Source organism: Apostichopus japonicus, chromosome 7, assembly GCF_037975245.1.
Source record: "Apostichopus japonicus isolate 1M-3 chromosome 7, ASM3797524v1, whole genome shotgun sequence".
In the NCBI taxonomy this organism is placed as follows: Eukaryota; Metazoa; Echinodermata; class Holothuroidea; order Aspidochirotida; family Stichopodidae; genus Apostichopus; species Apostichopus japonicus.
Window position 1 is genome coordinate 26,022,918 of NC_092567.1, and position 19,601 is coordinate 26,042,518.

The 19,601-nt window shown below is 38.4% G+C and overlaps 1 protein-coding gene and 1 pseudogene across 5 annotated transcripts; both read right to left on the reverse strand.

Moving 5' to 3' along the window:
- Positions 1 to 4,588: 4,588 nt before the first annotated feature.
- On the reverse strand, positions 4,589 to 16,090 carry LOC139969914 (uncharacterized). 5 transcript variants are annotated; one of them, XM_071975319.1, is made up of 7 exons: positions 15,677 to 16,090; positions 12,410 to 12,580; positions 10,230 to 10,406; positions 9,938 to 10,111; positions 7,545 to 7,799; positions 6,876 to 7,031; positions 4,589 to 5,681 (listed from the first exon to the last, which is right to left on the reverse strand). In XM_071975319.1, the coding sequence occupies exons 2-7, from the start codon at positions 12,555 to 12,557 to the stop codon at positions 5,560 to 5,562; spliced, it is 1,032 nt and encodes a 343-aa protein (XP_071831420.1). In that variant the 5' UTR covers positions 12,558 to 12,580; positions 15,677 to 16,090; the 3' UTR covers positions 4,589 to 5,559. The 5 variants fall into 5 exon arrangements, with proteins under 5 accessions (XP_071831420.1, XP_071831417.1, XP_071831418.1 ...); XM_071975316.1 differs by having other exon boundaries at positions 12,410 to 12,584; XM_071975317.1 differs by lacking the exon at positions 15,677 to 16,090 and adding an exon at positions 13,268 to 14,115 and having other exon boundaries at positions 12,410 to 12,584.
- Positions 10,573 to 10,671, reverse strand: LOC139970341 (U2 spliceosomal RNA; annotated as a pseudogene).
- Positions 16,091 to 19,601: the final 3,511 nt, after the last annotated feature.

Sequence of the window (19,601 nt, forward strand, 5' to 3'; positions counted from 1 at the left end):
GATATATATTCGATAATGTTTTTATAAAACTGCAATACCATTATACCTTTAACTCTGTATTCACACGATTGCGATGTGCTGTGTAACAACTGCACATGTACATGGGCTAGCCTATACTTATGTAGCCTAACTAGTTCCAGTACAAGAGTAAAGTACGCAATGTAGTGCGATTACTTAGCAGGTGGAAAACTAGTCCTAAAATCACACATTAATAGCTCACGTTAGGCTACAGACGCTTATGACTAAAACGACATAGTTTTACGTTAAGAAAGAGGCGTACTTCGTCGTGAAAGTCACAACTGTTACAACATCAGCTTGTATTATTTCAACAATTAAATAAATTTCTACCATATTATTTACCCAGGTTTTTAATTATTTGCCCATTTTGCGAAATAAGAACGAAAATACAAGCAAATAAAGTAGGAAGAAAGCATTCGTACTCACAGAAGTTTTTCCACTCTTTTGTCTATCGAACCGGAAGTAAAGTGAGATTGTAACAAGAGATTTATGCACCCATGTAGCAGCTAACAGTCAATTTCCAACGATTACGTGAGTCAGCTATCTGGCTTGTGAACTTTCTTTTCCGTTAATGATCGAGTAGGGTAATACAGGGGGACACATGAGAGGGATTAGAAAGGTAACAAAGAAAGAAAAACAGGCAGATTTGTTTTGTCCCGTATTTAGGTTTGCAATCTGATACATACCGAAGTGATGCATAGATTATCTTGGTGTACTTCAGTTTTCAAGTTTCTGTTTTTGTCATATGGTGAAGGGGTATTTATTGGAGGGATCGGGGTAGGGGAGGGGTATATGTTACTGATTCTCACACTTAATCGTGGCGGGTATAGGAACAGATACATGGGATGCGCTAGTCTGATTGGACAAATTGGTACATTTAATAAAGAGGACGAAATATACACCAACTATACTGAATTCAGGCATAATGCAGGTATACATGCGTCAATCCTGGTTGGGGGGGGGGGTGAAATGTCCCCATCACTTTTTTAAATAGGGGAACACAATATAAAATGGCCCTACTTGTGCACATTTTAAAACCACTTTCCTATACTGGATTATAATTTGTTACAACTCTAATATTCCTCCCTATGTAAAATTCTTAAAGATCGCGAGCAAGGGCGGCGGAAGCACTTTTAATCTGGGGGGGCACCGACATCAAAGGGCACTTTGCAGAAATTTGATTCGACTGATTCAGCCTTATATTAAGTACCCTTTATAACTCTTATTGTATTATCTTATTTGCGTATACACATCACTCCATCAACGCCCCCCCCCCCCCTCCAAGGAAAATATGCATAATAGCAGTAGCACTGCAATATCCAAAGTTTTCTTTTGAGACAAAATGAGGTTAAATCATGCTAGTTGCTAATGTAGGAATCTTCCGAATTAGAATTTATTTCTTGTCAATATCTTAACATTTTTTTCCATTCGAAATAGCTTGAGTTTGACCCACATAAATTCATTAAAAGTCAGGGGCGTGGCCAGGATTTGCAAAGTTGTATGAACGACTATCTGAGCGGAGCGCCACCATCGGTTGGCGCGGAGCGTACAAGAAAATTTTTGGTTTTACAAACCCCTCAGATGGCTGGAAATGGCCCTTCTCGAGCGTTCATTCTGGTTCCCTGGCCTCTTGCTAACTTGAGACACCTCAATTTTTATGTAGAAAAAGGGCACATTTTTAACCTGAGGAAAAGTGGGGGGGGGGGCACGTTCCCCCTGTGCCCCCCCGGTTCCGCCGCCCTTGATCGCGAGTTCAGTCAGTCGACAGGAACTGTATGATTTCTGTACATGAATGATGGATTTGTACCGCATGCGCTGTCCAAAATGGCTCATTTGGCTATGCCACAAGCACGAGATACGTGTCCCATCTAACACACACACAATACGTACGCATACACAGTGTATGAGTGATATATGCTACGACAAGTTCGTATGTATTCTGTTGTATAGCTGTAGGGTGTTAAAAAATGGTAAGTTTGAAATGTTTTACTTTAATTTTAAGGTTAATTGGGTGGTAGAATATGTGCAGTGAGCCTGCTTGCGAACGTGGTGACAAGGTGTTGGCCCAATAAGGTGCGCTTGGGATCTTCCGGCCCTGACCCACTGGGTAGCTATTGATCATTATAGGCCTGAATCATGCAATGACCAGCTTCCATTGTCACGGGGAAACCAGTGCACACGGTTATTTTCCGAAACTTGATGCAACATCAAGTTACGAAATAGTGGGCTACCTAACATGAATTTAGAGGGGGGGGGGGGGGTGGTATAGATGCATGGTCACAGCAAGAAAGAAATTACACAAAATTCAATGGTATTCCAATTCTACGGTGGCGTAATAGCAACATAGGGGGAAAAGGGAGTATTCAAATCTCAAAACGTGGGACTTTTTATCTCAAAATGAGGACTTTTTACCTCAATTTTTTTTTTCAATAAAAAGTAAACATTTTGAGATGAAAAGTCAAAATTTTGTCATTAAAAGTCAAAATTTAAGATAAAAAGTCTTAAAGTCCTCTCTCGTCATTCCAACTTACTTTTACACAGGATAAGAAGTCAAAATGTTGAGATTTGAAGACACTTTTGTTCTTTCCTATATGTCCTTATTGGGCCACCGTACAATTACACTCGTTTCAAAGATTGATTCTTAAGGATTCTTGAGGACACAATTTGTCAAAATTCACCATCTTTACATGTTAAAAAAATACTATTTGGAAATCATTGCTTTGAAAATTATTGGGGGCCATGCCCCGCCCCACCCGGTTTCCGTGGCTCTGCAAATGTCATTTATAAATCTAGTACGATGATATGCCTGGTTTCATAACAATTTCGGTTTGTTCATGGACTTACTTAGTTCAATGTTGTTTTGCTTTGTTTCCATACCCTCGGAACTAGACCAATATAAGAAGAAAAAATCTTCCAAATTAATCCTATTTTAACGTTGTGTATTTCTTTCCCCTACAAGAATAGCATTAGTAATATTACAGTCAAGAAACTTATTACGACCGCCCTCTGCCCAGTACCAAACAAAGTATGACATGAAGGTTAGAACATGCATAATTGTCGCATCTATACACAGTACCTGGACTGTAAAAATATGCATTAACGACGGATCCTGCATGAAGGGGAGTAAATCTATAGACTGACGTCCCATCTGCCTTTCCCTATATTTATATTAATGTTGGGAAATTTACTTACTAGCTTTGGGATCACATCACAATTAATCGTTTGTTTTCAAATTGCGTCTATTAATCTGTAGATATTACAGAAAATCATCACGACCGTCTAATTACAAATGCGAATAGATATAGCTTGAGGGTTAGGGAGCATGTTTTAGGGGATAGAAAATGTTATTTCCGAGCCCTATATGATCAGCTAACCACTGTCGGAGTATAGCTTTATTTGACTACGGTACATCGGGAAATAATTCAGTGCATTGTATACACTAAGCTTAGGCTAAGCCTACCAGAACAGGATAAACATCAGCTATGGTGAACATTCTAATTTATACATTTGCTCGATATGTACTGCAGCTATGTTTTTCTGTTTAATTAATTGTTTGTGTGTGTCTAGACCTCTACCATACTAATTAGTCTATAAGTGACAGCAATGGGATCAGGTAATGTTCTACTTGACTTCAAAAGTACATGAAGGTTACATAACAGCTCTGTGGCTTGAGGTTTATCACAGAAGTGTAGGGTGGGAAGCAAGTTTTCATCTGTTGCATTCAAACATTTTCGAGCAGATGCTTCTCAGAGACGCACGTTTCAAATCCTTATAAAACACTGGTTCGATGAACCGTGATTGGTTTATGTTCGATAACAGATTACGATATTACGAATATTTTATTTCCTGACGGTCTACTCTTCACCTCATTTAACATATTAAGTTGAGTTGCAACACTGATAACGGTTATCAGACCAGTTGTAAAAGCTGGCGCCTAACGTTTTGGTTTCGATGATAATAGTAACCTTGCTTTCAATGACCAAGTGCATTTTGATATCTATTAGCAGATAGCATAAAGTACGAACACTTTTTACAAATGTCACCATGTGATTTGATTCTATACAACACTTCTACCAGCCTAGATCAGTTCTTGAATAGGTTGCCCGAGAAATGTTTCTAGCGGCTACATTATTCAATATTTCCCCAGTGTTAGACTATAAGGCCATATGAGATACACGCAAGATAGCAAAATTTACTTAAATATTATTCAGATCAGTATAACAGTCTCATCTTAGGTTGAATACGTTGCTCGACAGATGAAGTGCATACAAATACTCTGGAAATCTCAGAGTCAACATTGGCAAAATAATTGTGACAAGATTGTTTCATATTCAGAACTTGTATCTTGCATAGATGTGCCGGCACCAATCTTAATGTGGATATTCTGATCATATAGGCATAAGCGACGGTTTTTACAATTGGGGTGAGGTTTGCTCTGTGCCATTTTCCACTTAACTCTAGTAATATACTGCCCGAAAATTACCAATATTCTTCCCGAAATCACCACTTTATATATATATATATATATATATATATATATATATATATATATATATATATATATATATATATATATATATATATATATATATATATATATATGAGGTGGAATAGAGTAGAGAATTAAACATTGTGCCTGGGTAGAAAGCAAATAAGTTAATTTAATACCAATAGCATCTTTCTGTAAAATATTTTATAGGGGAGCTCTCAGTCATACATATATTATATGTATATGTGTGTATGCATGTGTGTTTGTATGGGTATATGCGTGTATGTATGTGTCTATGTTTGTTTGTTTGTTTGTTTGTATAATTTCTGTCCCGTCTACCTGTGACTGCAGATTGACGCCCCCTGCAGGTATATCTGTACTAATCCATAATTATTTTAATTTGTAAACATAAGGAGGTATATAATCATAATAATTAATAATGTAATTGTCACTTCTAACATAGCTGCTCACGTACATGCACTGAGGAAATAGACTTTTAAATAACTGAATGTTTTACTTTATCTCTTAATTTGTTGTAGGTTGTCTTAAATATTTAAGAAAAATGACAGTCTCATTAAAGTTTATATATAAAAAATATTGCACAGTTAAAAGAAACAAGACACCAACAACACTCAATAACAACAACAAATTACAAACAAGCAACAACTGCTAACAAAAAAGAATATAAATTAATAAACAAAATAACGTATAAGGTATCGTGATTATTAAAGTTAAATCGTTCAGCTACGTTGATGGCAAAAACAAACTATATGACAAACAAATATTATATCCTAATTCGTATGTATATGATACTGTATTACAGATCCTGTCTTAAACGCAATTACGTTCATAGAATCAATGACGTAGCCGTTCCATCATATAACGGTCAAATGGCATACAAACAAAACTTCGGTAAAGTCGCCAATGTTATTTTCTCGATTTTATTTCAGATCTGTGACTGAGTCATTATATGGATACTCGATTACCCTCAGAGAATGTCAAACTGGGAGCAGATGTAATTCCAAATACGGAATGAAAGCTCAAGTTGTTGACTACGCAGTGCAACAGTTGCATTTTGAGAATAAATTTCTGATAGATTTCCAGATACAGCATCGACCCGCAGGAATCTCTCTCGTGTTCTTTTGAAAAGTTTCAGCAACTTTATTTAAGCTATCTAAAATGATAAAATAGAAGAGAAAACATGGTTCGTTAATCGTTCAATACGTGAAAATCTCTAGCGGCAGCTTCTCAAACCATTCCCTTCTTTGAGTCCCATATTGTGATGTCCATGTATAGGCTACTCTATACAAATCATAAATTTATGTTACAGAAGAGGCTTAAATTGAACAACGCAAATACAGACTTCCTGCATAGTGATCGACCCCCCCCCCCCCACCCACACACACACAGTTATCAAACGTGGGAAACGAATCACTTCTTGACAGGGAGAAGGCCGTTACTGTCAGATTCGGTTAACCGGTCTTCGATTGCAATTTGAAATTTCATTGCAATTGATCCCACTTTAACTGTCAAGTTGGGACAAAATACAACTCACACACGCATCAATCAATATTTGGGAAACATTTTTATCCTTGACTGAGGGATGACGTTTACTGTCAAAATTCAGGTAAACGATGTTCGATTTTTAGTTTTCCGCGTGCCGGCTCATGTTCCACTATGTAAAAGACATTGGCGAACAAATTTTTGTTTCACGATCAATCAAGCGTTTGGGAAGCGTGGCTCTAGACGGTATCTTCATCTAACCCCCTGGTTTTCAATCTTGGTTTCTATGGTGACCCCAACTTTCACCTGCATCACCTTGGTGTGATTCTCAAGCGGCGGATACTGTTGCCTTGGAATGGGGTGTACGTGCATGGAGTAGACATACCCTCCTTCCCCCGTTGGGCATGATGTTTTAATGATATGAGTGCTTAGCTACAAAATGATGTTAAATTAATGATAAAGATTTGTCCTCTACGACCCCCCCCCCCCCTCACAACTATCGGCAATTTCCTTCAATATTGTGTTGGCCCTCACGCTGGATAAGCCATGTGCTCCCTTTCCCTTCACCCCGCTTCCAGTTTTAAATTGTATGGACACGGTGCATTCTTAGGCATATTAAGATTAGAATCATGTTTTAAGTAGGTGTACACGCAATTATTTGTGCTAATAGCTACACTTGTTTGCTGTTGAAAGGGGTAGGGGCAGGGGTGTACCGTGTACCACCCCCTTCAGCCCCTGGGCCCATGCCTGATATTATATAGGGTTTACTTGGGCCCTCTACATGTTGCATATAAATTATTCAGTATGATTGTACCGTGTATGCACAAAAATCCAATAATATTTAATACTTAAAAATTATTCTGACCTGCTCGAGCCATCAAGGTGTCGATATGTTCTCCTCGTTGTAGGATTCTCGTACCGTTTTCTCTCATTGCTGCAGCAACTTCTTCCGTTTGCTGCTGAAGTTCTGCTAAAGACGGGTTAGTTTTCCTTTTCTTTGATTTCTCCCTCTTCTTAAATACTGGTTAAATCAGAAAGGTCATGCAAAGGGTCACTTGAAAACAAGTTTCAAAAAAATATCAGTTTTCCAGTGATTCGTATAGGTCCTACATTGTACCTGTCATGTGAATAACCTGAACAAATTTAGCTTGAATAGGTTGCTATATAAATTAAACTAGTACACTACGAAGACCAGCTTAGGGCTAATAAAAGTTGAGTATATTTTCTGTCCCTGCAGTCTGTAGGTAGAATTTCATCAAACGGGCATTTTGTTATAGAGGTATCTCTCTTCGGATAAATGATAGTCAATATTATAAATAATGAAACAATAAATAAAATTCAATGGTCATGGTGATATCTTCACTCTGAGCTATTGCCAGATGAAGTTGCAAAATATTACAGGAACTATACCGTGGCTGTAGAGTACCGTGTCTGTAAAGGAACACTTCGAGATTTAGATGTTTCGACTATACGCATTTTTCATTATTGCTAACGGATTTAGTTTAGTCTGGGCTATACCTAGTGAAACACTTACGTTTGGAAGCTTTCTTCCATGCTCGTTTGCATGGATGCGTTTTCTTATCAGACTTCTTGGTATTTGGACTATTATGTTTGGTTCCTTCATCTTTCCGTCTTAGTTTATATTCGTTCTGCCCTTTTTTCGGTATCGATGGGGTAGTTCGGGTACCAGTCGTATCTTCATTAGAACTGTCGCTGCTACAGCTCCCGTAGGATGTTATCGATCCGACCTGTGACACGTTTCCTGGTAAAAGTCTCTCGTGTAGTTCTGCTCATTTCAGACGAAATAGAAAGTTAGGAATAGAAAGTTAAGTTATTGGTATAGTAACCAGTGGTAGCAATAGCCGGAAGCAACGCCAAATTTCTATTGTGACTTCCTCATCACTGATTTCAAGACTTTGTTAAGGAAGCACGTGTAGACGAATATTAATGTCATTAGGTTAATTTACGAAGTTCAATTTATTAGAGTCCAATCAAAAAATAGATTGAAAAATACAAACTACACTTGTTTATATATATATATATATATATATATATATATATATATATATATATGTATGTATGTATATATATATATATATATATATATATATATATATTTATATATATATATATATATATATATATATATATATTTATATATATATATATATAGAGAGAGAGAGAGAGAGAGAGGTGGAGAGAGAGAGGTGGAGAGAGGTGGAGAGAGAGTTGGTTGGTTGGCGTCTATCTTGGCGCAGAGTGCTCTATGTCCGGGGGACAGAGCGGAATACATGTTGCAAGAGTTGTCTGATGATCGCTCAACGCGTGAAACTCTGAGTTACAACTACTTCAACTAGTCTCAACATGATATATATATATATATATATATATATATATATATATTTATATATATATAGAGTTGCATGTTGACTACTTGCTGAATAAAGCGTTGCGTTATCATATTTAGCAGTCGCTGATACTCGATATGCATATACCTGACAATTTATATTACAGCTGCTTTCAACCGAAGATGAGATTGAAATTTTCAGTCTATGTATATAACTTCGACTGTTAACAATGTTTGTTCTATGACATGAGCGTCGCCAACATATCGATACTTGTTTACAATACACAAAATCATATTATCATATTTAGCAGTCGCTGATATTTGATTGAAAAAAAAAACGACGAACACCTGTAATGATGACATCACAGACCTCGTGATCCACTTCCTGCAAAGTTAGGGAGAGTTGTACCGATCCAAATACCTTTCATTTAATACCATATCTTGAGATAGGGACAGTTATGTTGGAATGGTGTTCAGTTATGTTGGAATGGTGTTCAGTTATATTGGAATGGTGTTCAGTTATGTTGGGATGGTGTTCAGTTATGTTGGGATGGTGTTCAGTTATGTTGGGCCCTGGTGTTCAGTTATGTTGGGATGGTGTTCAGTTATATTGGGATGGTGTTCAGTCATGTTGGAATGGTGTTCAGTTATATTGGGATGGTGTTCTACTGACATGTGTCGAATACTTTTTCTCTTTACTCCTTTTAACTATATGTCATGTTATGACATCAATGCAGTATCCTAATAAACACAACTAGAAGATGATCATTAAATCAACACTAATTTATTAATGTGGACAAGGAGAGCCTTATAGCTAATTCAGCGAGGCTGCATAAGAACATATTCATACCCTTATATTCCTATACTCTTCTTCCTCCGTGGCAGTGAGTCAGGACTGGGTATAATGATAAATTATTTCTTACTTAGGACGGGAAGGGTTGGGATTGCATATATAGTAACCTAAGCATCTGCCCTTGTTTGACATTGTAAATGGTTCGAAGTTTAGCCAGGCTAGGGTCCCGTAACAGACATTATTTTTATAAAAGAAAGACACTATAGCTTGTACGGTGCATGGCTTCTTTCAGAGAGAGTGTATAAGATATACAGACTATGTGGAGATGGTTGTTGCTTTGATATGTACCTGCTGATATGTCTGTGGTCGGCCCATCACCAGCACTAAAACTGTCAAGTGGCTTCAATTTCTTTTTAATTACAGAAAATGGTAAATAGCCTTATTGGAAGTTAGCAGGCGCTTGAACGATTCTGACGTCACTTAACTAAGTACCATTCATCGCATTTATTACCAACCGGAAGGCTGTTGACAAGTAGTTGAAAAAACCCATACCTAGCCCTACCCCCGTTCAAAGACCATGGCAATGCTTTGGTGACACAACATTCCATTTGTTGCTACCTGGAGCGGAGAGCAGAAGGGGCGGGCCATCTTGTCGTAACCTACCTATTTCGGTATCAGTGTTAATAGTTCCCGAAGCATCTGACATTTCACGAGGGATGTTCATTTAGTACATTCATGGCTGCTTTTACGGTTATAGCCTGTGTGTACGTGTAACATATATACGTACCACTACTGAATTGCACGTGACTTTGTGGCGATGGTTGTTGCTTTGGTCTCGCCCCTTCCTGATGTGAACCTACAGGAACTTCTGTGATTGGTCCATCGCCATTATAACGCTCGTTTGACGTCATAAGGCCAGGTGGCAAACTGCCAAGGGATGGTGATTGTTTTCTCTTTTTCACTAAAATAAGATGATAAATGGTGTATCATTCGGAGGTAGTAGTCTGGCGTCACTTAGCGGGGTTACGATCGTAACATAACATCTGTTTTAGAGAAAGAGAGAAAACCTTTATACGTACCGTGACAGACTTGATCGTGACTTTTGGACGTTGGATATTGTTTTGGTTTCGCCCCTCCCGGATGTGAACCCACTGGACTTTCTATAGTCGTTCCATCACCAGTACTACAACTTTCGTATGACGTCACAGGGTCACGTTGCAAACTGCCAAATGGCGATGGCTTCTTTCTCTTTTTCACTACAAAAATATGGTACATGGACATTATTGGAAGTTAGCACGCACTTCGACGTCTCTGACGTCACTACTTTTTAAGAAAAAAGTCGCCCAGGAAAGAACCTGGGCACGAAAACCAAACTACCGAACGACTGATCCGCTCAGGCTCAACCCCAGTCCCCTTGCATCGGGACTGTGACTGTGTGATCATAGTCGGGTGTGCAACACCATTCCCCTCGAAAGGGAAAAGATACTACACATGATCTTAGCCAAAAGGCCGAGAAGCGATCTCTGACGTCACTATGGAGGTAAGGTTCGTCGTATTTACTCCCATCCCGAATGTTGTCAACCATCAGGCAACGTTGTATATCGCAACAGCAATAACACCGACAAAGTGAACAGCTTTCTAAGTAAGCTCTAAGGGAAAAGGAATTGTAAAAATCCCTGACCACTACCAATCTCCGCATGTCACGTTTTATTGGGTTTTGTTTGGGAATGTTCATCGATGTAATTATAACCAAAGCACTGTAGTTACGTATACCTTTTGATGCAACCACTTTCATTCATGTGGAAATATTTTGCCCCGAATGAAACCATTAAAACTTCCCCTTACTATTTCCGTCATATGCGCGCCGGCTTGTTTGGAGTAAAAACACGTTACGAAACTAATCTCTTAAAATGGTTTCGGATAGCCTATTCGCATAAGATTATCTGATGGTAAAATTACTCAGGACGATACGAAAATCCTACGAAATAGTACGGATTACTAATTAGTCCAGAAAGGTAGAACCGTCCTGTCTTCATACCCTACCACAGCACCCCCTCCACCCAACCCCATGCTACTCCAGTTCCTGTCCCTGAGTTAATTACAATGCAAAATTGGTATGGATCTGCAGGGGGGTGGCGGGGAAGCGGAAGGGGACAGGGGTTGCTTCCCCTATAGCTGAGACGTCCACATCCTAAGTGAAAGTAGGTCTACTATAATGTGAACGCCTGGACTGTGTGCGCTATATTTCAGTTATTTTTAGTGAAATATTCATATTATTTCTTCTGATTTCATTAGCCAGAGGTGTTTCTAGGCACGTATTCTAGGAATGGCGTTCAAACATGTCGTTCACAAGGTTTATTTCAACCGCTCATCACATACATGTACGATCGCAAGTGTAATGACCGTGTGTTTGCTTTGGTTTTCACGAGTTTCGTTAGAATATCAACAATCGTAGAGAGCTCCTAAGATTTAACATGCGTGAACAGTGTAACAGTCTATGTGAAACTACAGTTATGAAACTACAGTCTATGTGAAACTACAGTTGATAAATATATTAAACTACAGTTGGTAAATATATTAATTACGTCTATGCGTTTTATATCAGTGCCTCAAAGTATTAACTTTAACAATATTGAGGCACTGTGCATTTTCGTATATATCAGGCCTTTTTTAACATATTAACTATAGGGGGCGCGGCCCCTCAATTCGCCTACATGGCCCACCTAGTCAGCTCATTCCCCCTCCCCCACCCCAGTAGGTCCCATTCAGTGACAGGAAAATCAAGTAATGATAATACAAACCTAACAATTAATTTACACATTTATTCCTCATTGAACATTGAATAAACCAGAGCTTATAAAATAAGATAAAGTCCTATTTTCCCCCCACAAAGTGATTTTACCGAATAATTTTTTTCTAATTAACCTTTTTTTTTACCTGGGAGTGTTAAATTTCTAAAACTTGAGATCTCAAATAAAAAGTGTTTAGATGCAACTTACATCACAGTGGGGAGTGACATTTCCGGCAATCTGTGAGCCATTTTTGGCAACTGATGGTGGCGCACCGATGGACAGTGCCATGATGGTCCCTTTTGGGAAGCAGCCCGCCTACTAATAATTTCTTTAAAAAAGGCTCATGATATATAAGCACATCAAAAGCGTCACTATGTAACATATGGGCGATACAACTGCCCCTAGATATTCAACCCAACCTACGGCCCTGCGTAATGAAACTTTACCAGTGTTTTTTTAAATCTCACCTTTCTTTAAAGCTTTCATCCCCTTCTTTAAGACTGACTTTGGGCGTCCAATGGACGAAGAATGCTTTTGAAAGGCTGCAAGTTGACTCGCTGATTTATATTCGTTTTGTATGGTCTTATTAGCCCTGTCTTTGAAAACATGTGCCATTATTTCTAGTTTCCTTTCTTAATCTACCTTTGGGAACGTAAAGGGAAAATAACGGCAATATGTCAATATAAGGTAAGAAATATCGTAACAAGTGTTATTATTTTAAATATAAAAAAATAATACAAAAATATTTCCCTCTTTGATCCTGACATTTTAGTGAGAAATGTGAAATATATCGTATCTAACTCCTGGCTCCCATTTTAAGTATCGCAACAGTAATGTACTACGTAAGTGTGCCTATGCAGGGTCGGCGGGAAGAGGAATATTTAAATGTCGATAACTTTGGTCTGAATCAATAAAGTCCTTTTGGTAAGTAGCGACCGATCACTTCGTCGGATAATTCATCAACTATCTTAATTAAGCCTGACCCATATATCTCCGTGCGTCCCTTTGGACCTACCCAAAGGTTTGCTTTATATAATCTAAACAGATCATCATTAATTTAGCATTTAAAGGAACATTCCAGTTATTTAGAAAGCGTTATAGGTAAATACTTTGAAAACCGAAAAGCTATGAAAAACATTACTATAGCATTCAACTGGTAATGTTATTGCATGTCCCTTGGACTTTGACATCTCAAGACTATACTTATGACTGAATCCATCCTTTATTTGACGTATTATTCAGTCATATTAACAATATACATATTCATTTATACATATTCATTTATACAAATTCATTTATACATATTCATTTCTATACAGACTTACCTCTGCCCAAAATCCTACAAACTAAGGCGACAAGGTATATATCTTCTTACGAACACAATACTGACTTTATTTTACGATCTCTAATATAGCTATGAAGCGTTTAGCTGAAAGTGAATCTATAGAATAAAACTAATGTGTAGATATCATCGAGATCTAATCGAGAACTAATCGAGATCAAATGGGTGACTTGTCCATGACAAGTTAATGAACTGTACAAAGGCGGTTTCATACATTGAGGGTTCTTTTGATATGTTGCAATAACCATTTACATACTAAATAGAGACACCATACCTAGAATTCATTTGAGTAAGAGGAAGCGTTGATTAAGTCATGGTTTCGGAGTTTTATTATTGCAATTTTCTGCTCTCCCATTCCCACTCCCTATCTCTCTGTTTGTCCCTCTATCTCTCTCCCTGTTTGATTTCCTTGAAATAATTTCATATTTTCTTTGCAAGAGAACCATAAGCTGGCGTCACCATCGTGATTTCATTCTAGGCGCAATTATCTGGATACATGAGTTATGCAATCATGCAGTCATGCGAACATGACCATGATTCGGTCATGGGTGTCTATCGGCAATAGGGCGTTTGGTGCTTTTTTTGGCCATTTATCTATCGTGGGTTTGGCTAATAGTGTATATGTGGATCACATCTTAGGGCGAAGGTTGGATGAGGAGAAAGGCTGATATTGTGTATACCACAGTATCTGTCGGGGGTATAGGACGGATGGTGTGTGGACCACCGTATCTGTCGGGAAGGAAGGGCTTATTGTGTGTGGACCACAGTGCCTGTCGGGAGGTAGGGCTGATGGTGTGTGGACCACAGTGTATGTCGGGCGCTAAGGCCTGATGATTGGGGGGGGGGGGTTGGTGGCTGAAATTCCAACTGGATGGGTTTTGAAGACAGAAAATTTCGACTGCTGCCTTGTTTTTTTGGCGGGGCGGGCTATTGCTCACTCACATGAACAATCTGCATATCACCTTCGCCAAGGACCAATATAGTTCTTAGAAATAAGTATAAAAAATATACTGTAGAAACATACAGTCAGTGGTTGCGGTTCTCACGTAGGCCTATATATAAATTCGATATGGACAAATTCGGTGGCGATATACTCCAACCCGTATTAACTTATAATCTGATAGTTAACTCTGCTCTAAGATGAATATACAAAGTTCGCAGATAAAACAACTACAACCGTAACTAAAATTAGTAGTGTTTTCGTGACAGCCATATAAGGCGCGTAGCCAGGAATTTGCCAAGGGATGGCGAAACTGTAGATTCGGCATTGCAAACTATCTAAGCGTAGCGCCACCATGTTTGGCGCGAAGCGTACAAGAAAATTTTGGCTGAAAATGCCTCCCAGATCGCTGGAAATGGCACTTCCCAAAGCCTTGTTAGTTGCATCTTAGCATTTTCTCTTTTGAAAATACTAGCGATATCATAAGAAACATTAAAATATAAATAAAAAATGGGGGCGAAGGGGGCAGACGCCCCCCCCCTTGGCTACGCGCCTGAGCCATATGCATATAAAATAGCTATAAAGGGCGCTAATATTCAATTTTAGTTAGTCTGACTCTACCAATGGGAAACCGTAGCCGGGAAATATCCCTGTGACGGGAAGGATGCAGTTAAGGAACATACTAACTACCGCCCACATGTTACATACACCAAATTATAAACCCAATAATTTTTAAAGTGCAACCTTCGATGTGATATAATCGAGAGGTTTCTCAACATCATGGATTTCTCGGCCACTTGAATAATAATAATAATAATAACATGTTTTGGCAACCTGAGGCTCTTTGATGCCGAACTGGAAAGACAAATTCAGTCTCTTTGTGTGAAAATATTAAAACAATGATTACTAATTATCGACTCTATTTTTGACTGATATATTTGTGATTACACACTATTAATAAAAATGCTTCAAAGTGAATATCTACCCTGCGTGGGCGAGGTGGGCGAAGTGGGCGAGGTGGGGACGTAGAGTGAGGGGCTATATGTTGCTTGCACTCTGTGAATAAGCTGGTACTCAATTTGAAGCACAGTTAACATCTAGTATTCTAGTGACTGGACCTAAAACTTGACGAGAGCAAATGGGCTTCAAAATATAGAACAGAACTTTGGTGAAAATATTAAATATAGAATTCAACTGTATAGAAATTCGTTCATATACCGCGCAGCAATGTTTATACAATTTGATAGTTTAGAACCTTTATTATAGTTTCGGTAATGACTGTTTCATCATTTTATGTTTAAACCATTTAACAATCTTATTTCTTTCACTTACCATTTACCATATCATTTTTTAATCTTAACAAGAACTGTTTTTTTTTATGTACGTCTATTTATAAATATTTTATATTTATACTGGTTTAAAATAAATCGAAAATCGAAAAAGAAAACTTACATATCAGTTTGGCATTCTGGGACTATGTCTCCGTCAATGAAAATCCATCCTGATTGTTCAAGACTCTATTGACTGCATAAAGTATATATGGGACATGAATTGCCTCCTTGGTGAAGTTGATGGAACAAGAATAATGATAATAAATATACGTCCTGTTTGTTTTTGATCTTGTGATGGTAAAGAAAACCTACACAAAGAGATCGAAGTTGATGTTACTTCTGAATATCCGTGTTTGATCTATAAACTGGATGCACAAAACACATTATTGAAGACGAAACATACAGATTTAACATTTTCCACCGAAAACGCAAAACTAATAATATCGCTTTGTTTTGTTGTTGTATAAAAGACAGATTGATTTTACATGCACAGGTTTAACACACAGTCTAGGAGCTGCACTCTTGAAACTCAAATACCAAATGGATTTGTTTACAAATTTGTGGTTGTTTGAACCATGGAGGTAAAGTTTGAACAAGCTTACTCGTTTCCTATATCGGAAATAGCTGTTCCTGTCCTTCATTCTAAGGTGCTAACGAAAACAGCTTTTAGTTCCAGCAGTCATAGACTGGAAGTATAGTCTACATTAATGACAGGGAGTGTATAATCAGGGAGCTGCTACTCTAACATGCTCCCTGGTATAACAGTAGCGTGTGTAAGTTGGAAGGGGGTAAGGGCTACTAGCGGGCTATGGACCCACCTCTCTGGTCAGTAAGACATCGTTTCCAGTCGGTGGATTTCTACATTCGGTCGGGTATGTCTAGGCCTATATAGTTTGTTTGATTTTTATTTTATTCGCACTCAGATTGTTCAAAATACAAAAAAAAGCAAAAATACAAAGATATAATAAACAAATAGGACGGAATTGAAAAGAACAAAAAGAGTAACAGGAGCTAAACCCATTGGGCAGACTGAACGTCGGCACATTTCCAATGGGGCCCTATAGACGAAAAATTGCACTTTCAATGGTAAATAATAATGAAACCAATAAATAAGACTCAAAAAACGTACATATTACACAAAATACTGAAAAGCGCCCCCTCTCCTCACACCCTAACTTACATGAGATGATTCCTTAACTCAGCTTTAACAAGATGAGAAGGTTTGATGGATTTGAACATGATTTAGAAGAGCATTCCAAACCTGAATTGCCGTGAAGTAGAAAGTAGAGCTAACTCCACACTTAGAATCAATAACATAGAAATTGTGATGTCTTGAACGATGTCTTGAAGTATATGAAACCATGAAGAATGGTGCATGCATGTGTACATAACAAGACATAGAAGTTTGGAATCCCTTTGAAATCATGCGCCCGTAACTGAGGCGATATGTAGGGCTAAGATAACGGAAAAACTACGAGGAAAAGGTATTTAGTAAAACGATTAACTATTAATATGAGTGGCGTTTCAATATACTCTTCAGCTAAACTGAAGTAATAGAATATTTAATATCTGAAAAAAGAGGTGAATATATGATAAACAATTAATTATCATTAGTTATTCGTTAATTATTCATTAATTAAGATATGTTGGGTGAAAAAAATATCTAGTTAGGTTATGTTGCTCAGTTGTAATCATGATGTTCGAATCGTGATTTTCAAGGATTATCAAATAACCTTAAAATAGACATGACCTTATTATTTCGGATGACATTGCGAAATGAAGATTCCCCTTTTCAATTCAACCATGCACATAGGAAGCCGTGAAGCAAGTGAAATGTGGAACTTGGCTAACAAATTCATACAGTACAAATTCGTGTCAATGGGATGTGTGGGGGTGTGTTTATCGGTGTGTTTATCGTTGTGTTATGATTATACGATCAACGTGACTATATTATCTTCAAATGAAAAAGTAGCAAAGGTCCCCAAATTGGTATATGTCATAATCATCATCAGATGTCACGTGGTATATCATTGGAGTACTATGCACAGCTCTGTGTTGACTATAACCCCCATGTGATCACTGTAATTAATGTTATGTTGACAACGGCTTCCACTTTTCATCCCTCGACAAGAGGTGCAGCGGAGCCGGGAGGCACGTTCAGTTTTGTGAAAAACCTCAGAATTAATAACTTAGAAATGCCCCTGTGTTAATGAAAAGTACCCAATTTATATGTTTGTAGTTTTAACAAAGCGATCCCTTTGTTATATTAAAGGTGCCCATTTGTTGAGAAGTTAAGTAAATAAGGTACTTAAACTGTGCTCTTTTGTTGGGAAATAATCGGACATATAAATAACAAAAGTTGAAAGACAATTAAATAAGAGCATTTACGGTACAGACGGTCCATTTCATCAGGAAGTTTTGAAGTGATTTTGTGGTTTGCCCCTTCAAATAAAATTTCCTCAAACCACATACCGCCCCTCGAGGTTTCTCCAGGCACCATCCCTCCCCTCACAATGACCAAACAATGTTGAACCCTCTACCGCCGTCGCTGTCCACGACACAATGCTTGAAGCTTTATTCAGCAGGACAACATGCATTGTAACATGTAGTAGGCTCTTTGTTTTGCCGATTTGCTGGTTCCTATGTAACTGACCATGCTTACATTGTGTACTTTTGAAAATGCAATATTTTCTCATTGACCATGGGTACAGTCCCAAGTGTATCCAACAGTACAATGTCATATATCTGATCTCTTGTAGAGTTTGCGGCATCCAGTATGTTGGCGAAACCAAAACCACCCTCCAGAAGCGTTTTTATGGTCACAGATCCACAGTCAGCACCATGAAGACTGAGACCCCAGTTGGAGAACACTTTAACCTTCCCAACCATACAATTAATGACATGTCCCTCAGGGGATTGAACCCCTAGGTAGCCGTCCTGACCCACTGAGTACGAATCAGCAGAGAGAGGCTGTGGATGCAATGCCTTCGCTCCGTTCAACCTCATGGGCTCAACATTCAGGAAGGACATGACTAACTTTTTCTTCTGTCCCCCCTCCTTCTCGTGTAGTAGTGTATAAATAGAGGTAGTGAGAGCGTTTAAAACAGGGCTCCTCTCCTCCCCACCCGTCTACCCAGGCTCACCTACCCCCAGAGAAATAATAGCATCATTCATCATACAACCACAATCCACTTCATACCAGTTTATTCCTTGAACACCAGGAGGTCTCAATAGGCGGTCCTTGGGCCAAATCTCGAGAAAATCTCAGTTGGCCCGCGACAAAGTACATACATACCAGTGCCACACCATGCCACAACATACCACACCATAGGTATATGCACATGAACTTTCTGCTACCTCTTCACTTTCACTTCATCCTAATAACTTCCTCTATCAACTGGTTATGCCTCAAGCCGCACCATTACTCTGACGTCACTCGTCAGATACACTACGGAAGCCTAATAGTGCCATGCAAATAAAAAATTATTAATTTGTTATTCCATATTATTAATCTGTTATTACGAGTTTGTTTTGTTTTGTAGTTTAGCAACACGTGATGATTCAAAGTTCCTGGATGGTTACGTCACTTTTCAAACCATGGGAAATGTTAACCTGACTCAAAGATTAAACATCATCAATTCCTATACAACACTTCCATATCATTCTTTTACTAAACCTACAGTCAACAAATGTGCAATTAAGCAAGCCCGGTAGATTTCATTTTAAATTCATTTATTTGTTTTATCGCCAATTGTGAACAATCTGATGGATTTTGATGGATTTCATTACCCGCCGATGGTAGCTCCCCCCGACCCCACCCCTCCCTACCTCTATTGATGCAGTTGACGTCTAAACTGAAGTTTTAAGTTGGAGGACTCTCTAAAATGGATCCTTCACGATCCCACAGCCACACGCCTTGTCCGAGAAAAATTGCTCCACCTACGTAACGTCCATCAAGTTACATACCACTTTACAAAAACCAGTTGAGGGATATTTGGAATTTGGCCCCTGTCCACTTGAATATGGTCACGTGACTAGTACAGAAC

Coding starts and splice junctions, on each gene's coding strand:
- LOC139969914 (XM_071975319.1), bottom strand. CDS start 12,557: ATGGCACATGTTTTCAAAGACAGGGCTAATAAGACCATACAAAACGAA. Junction 10,112..10,229: donor TCACGATCAAGTCTGTCACG/GTACGTATAAAG, acceptor ATCTTATTTTAG/TGAAAAAGAGAAAACAATCA. Junction 7,800..9,937: donor TCACGTGCAATTCAGTAGTG/GTACGTATATAT, acceptor GTCTGAAATGAG/CAGAACTACACGAGAGACTT.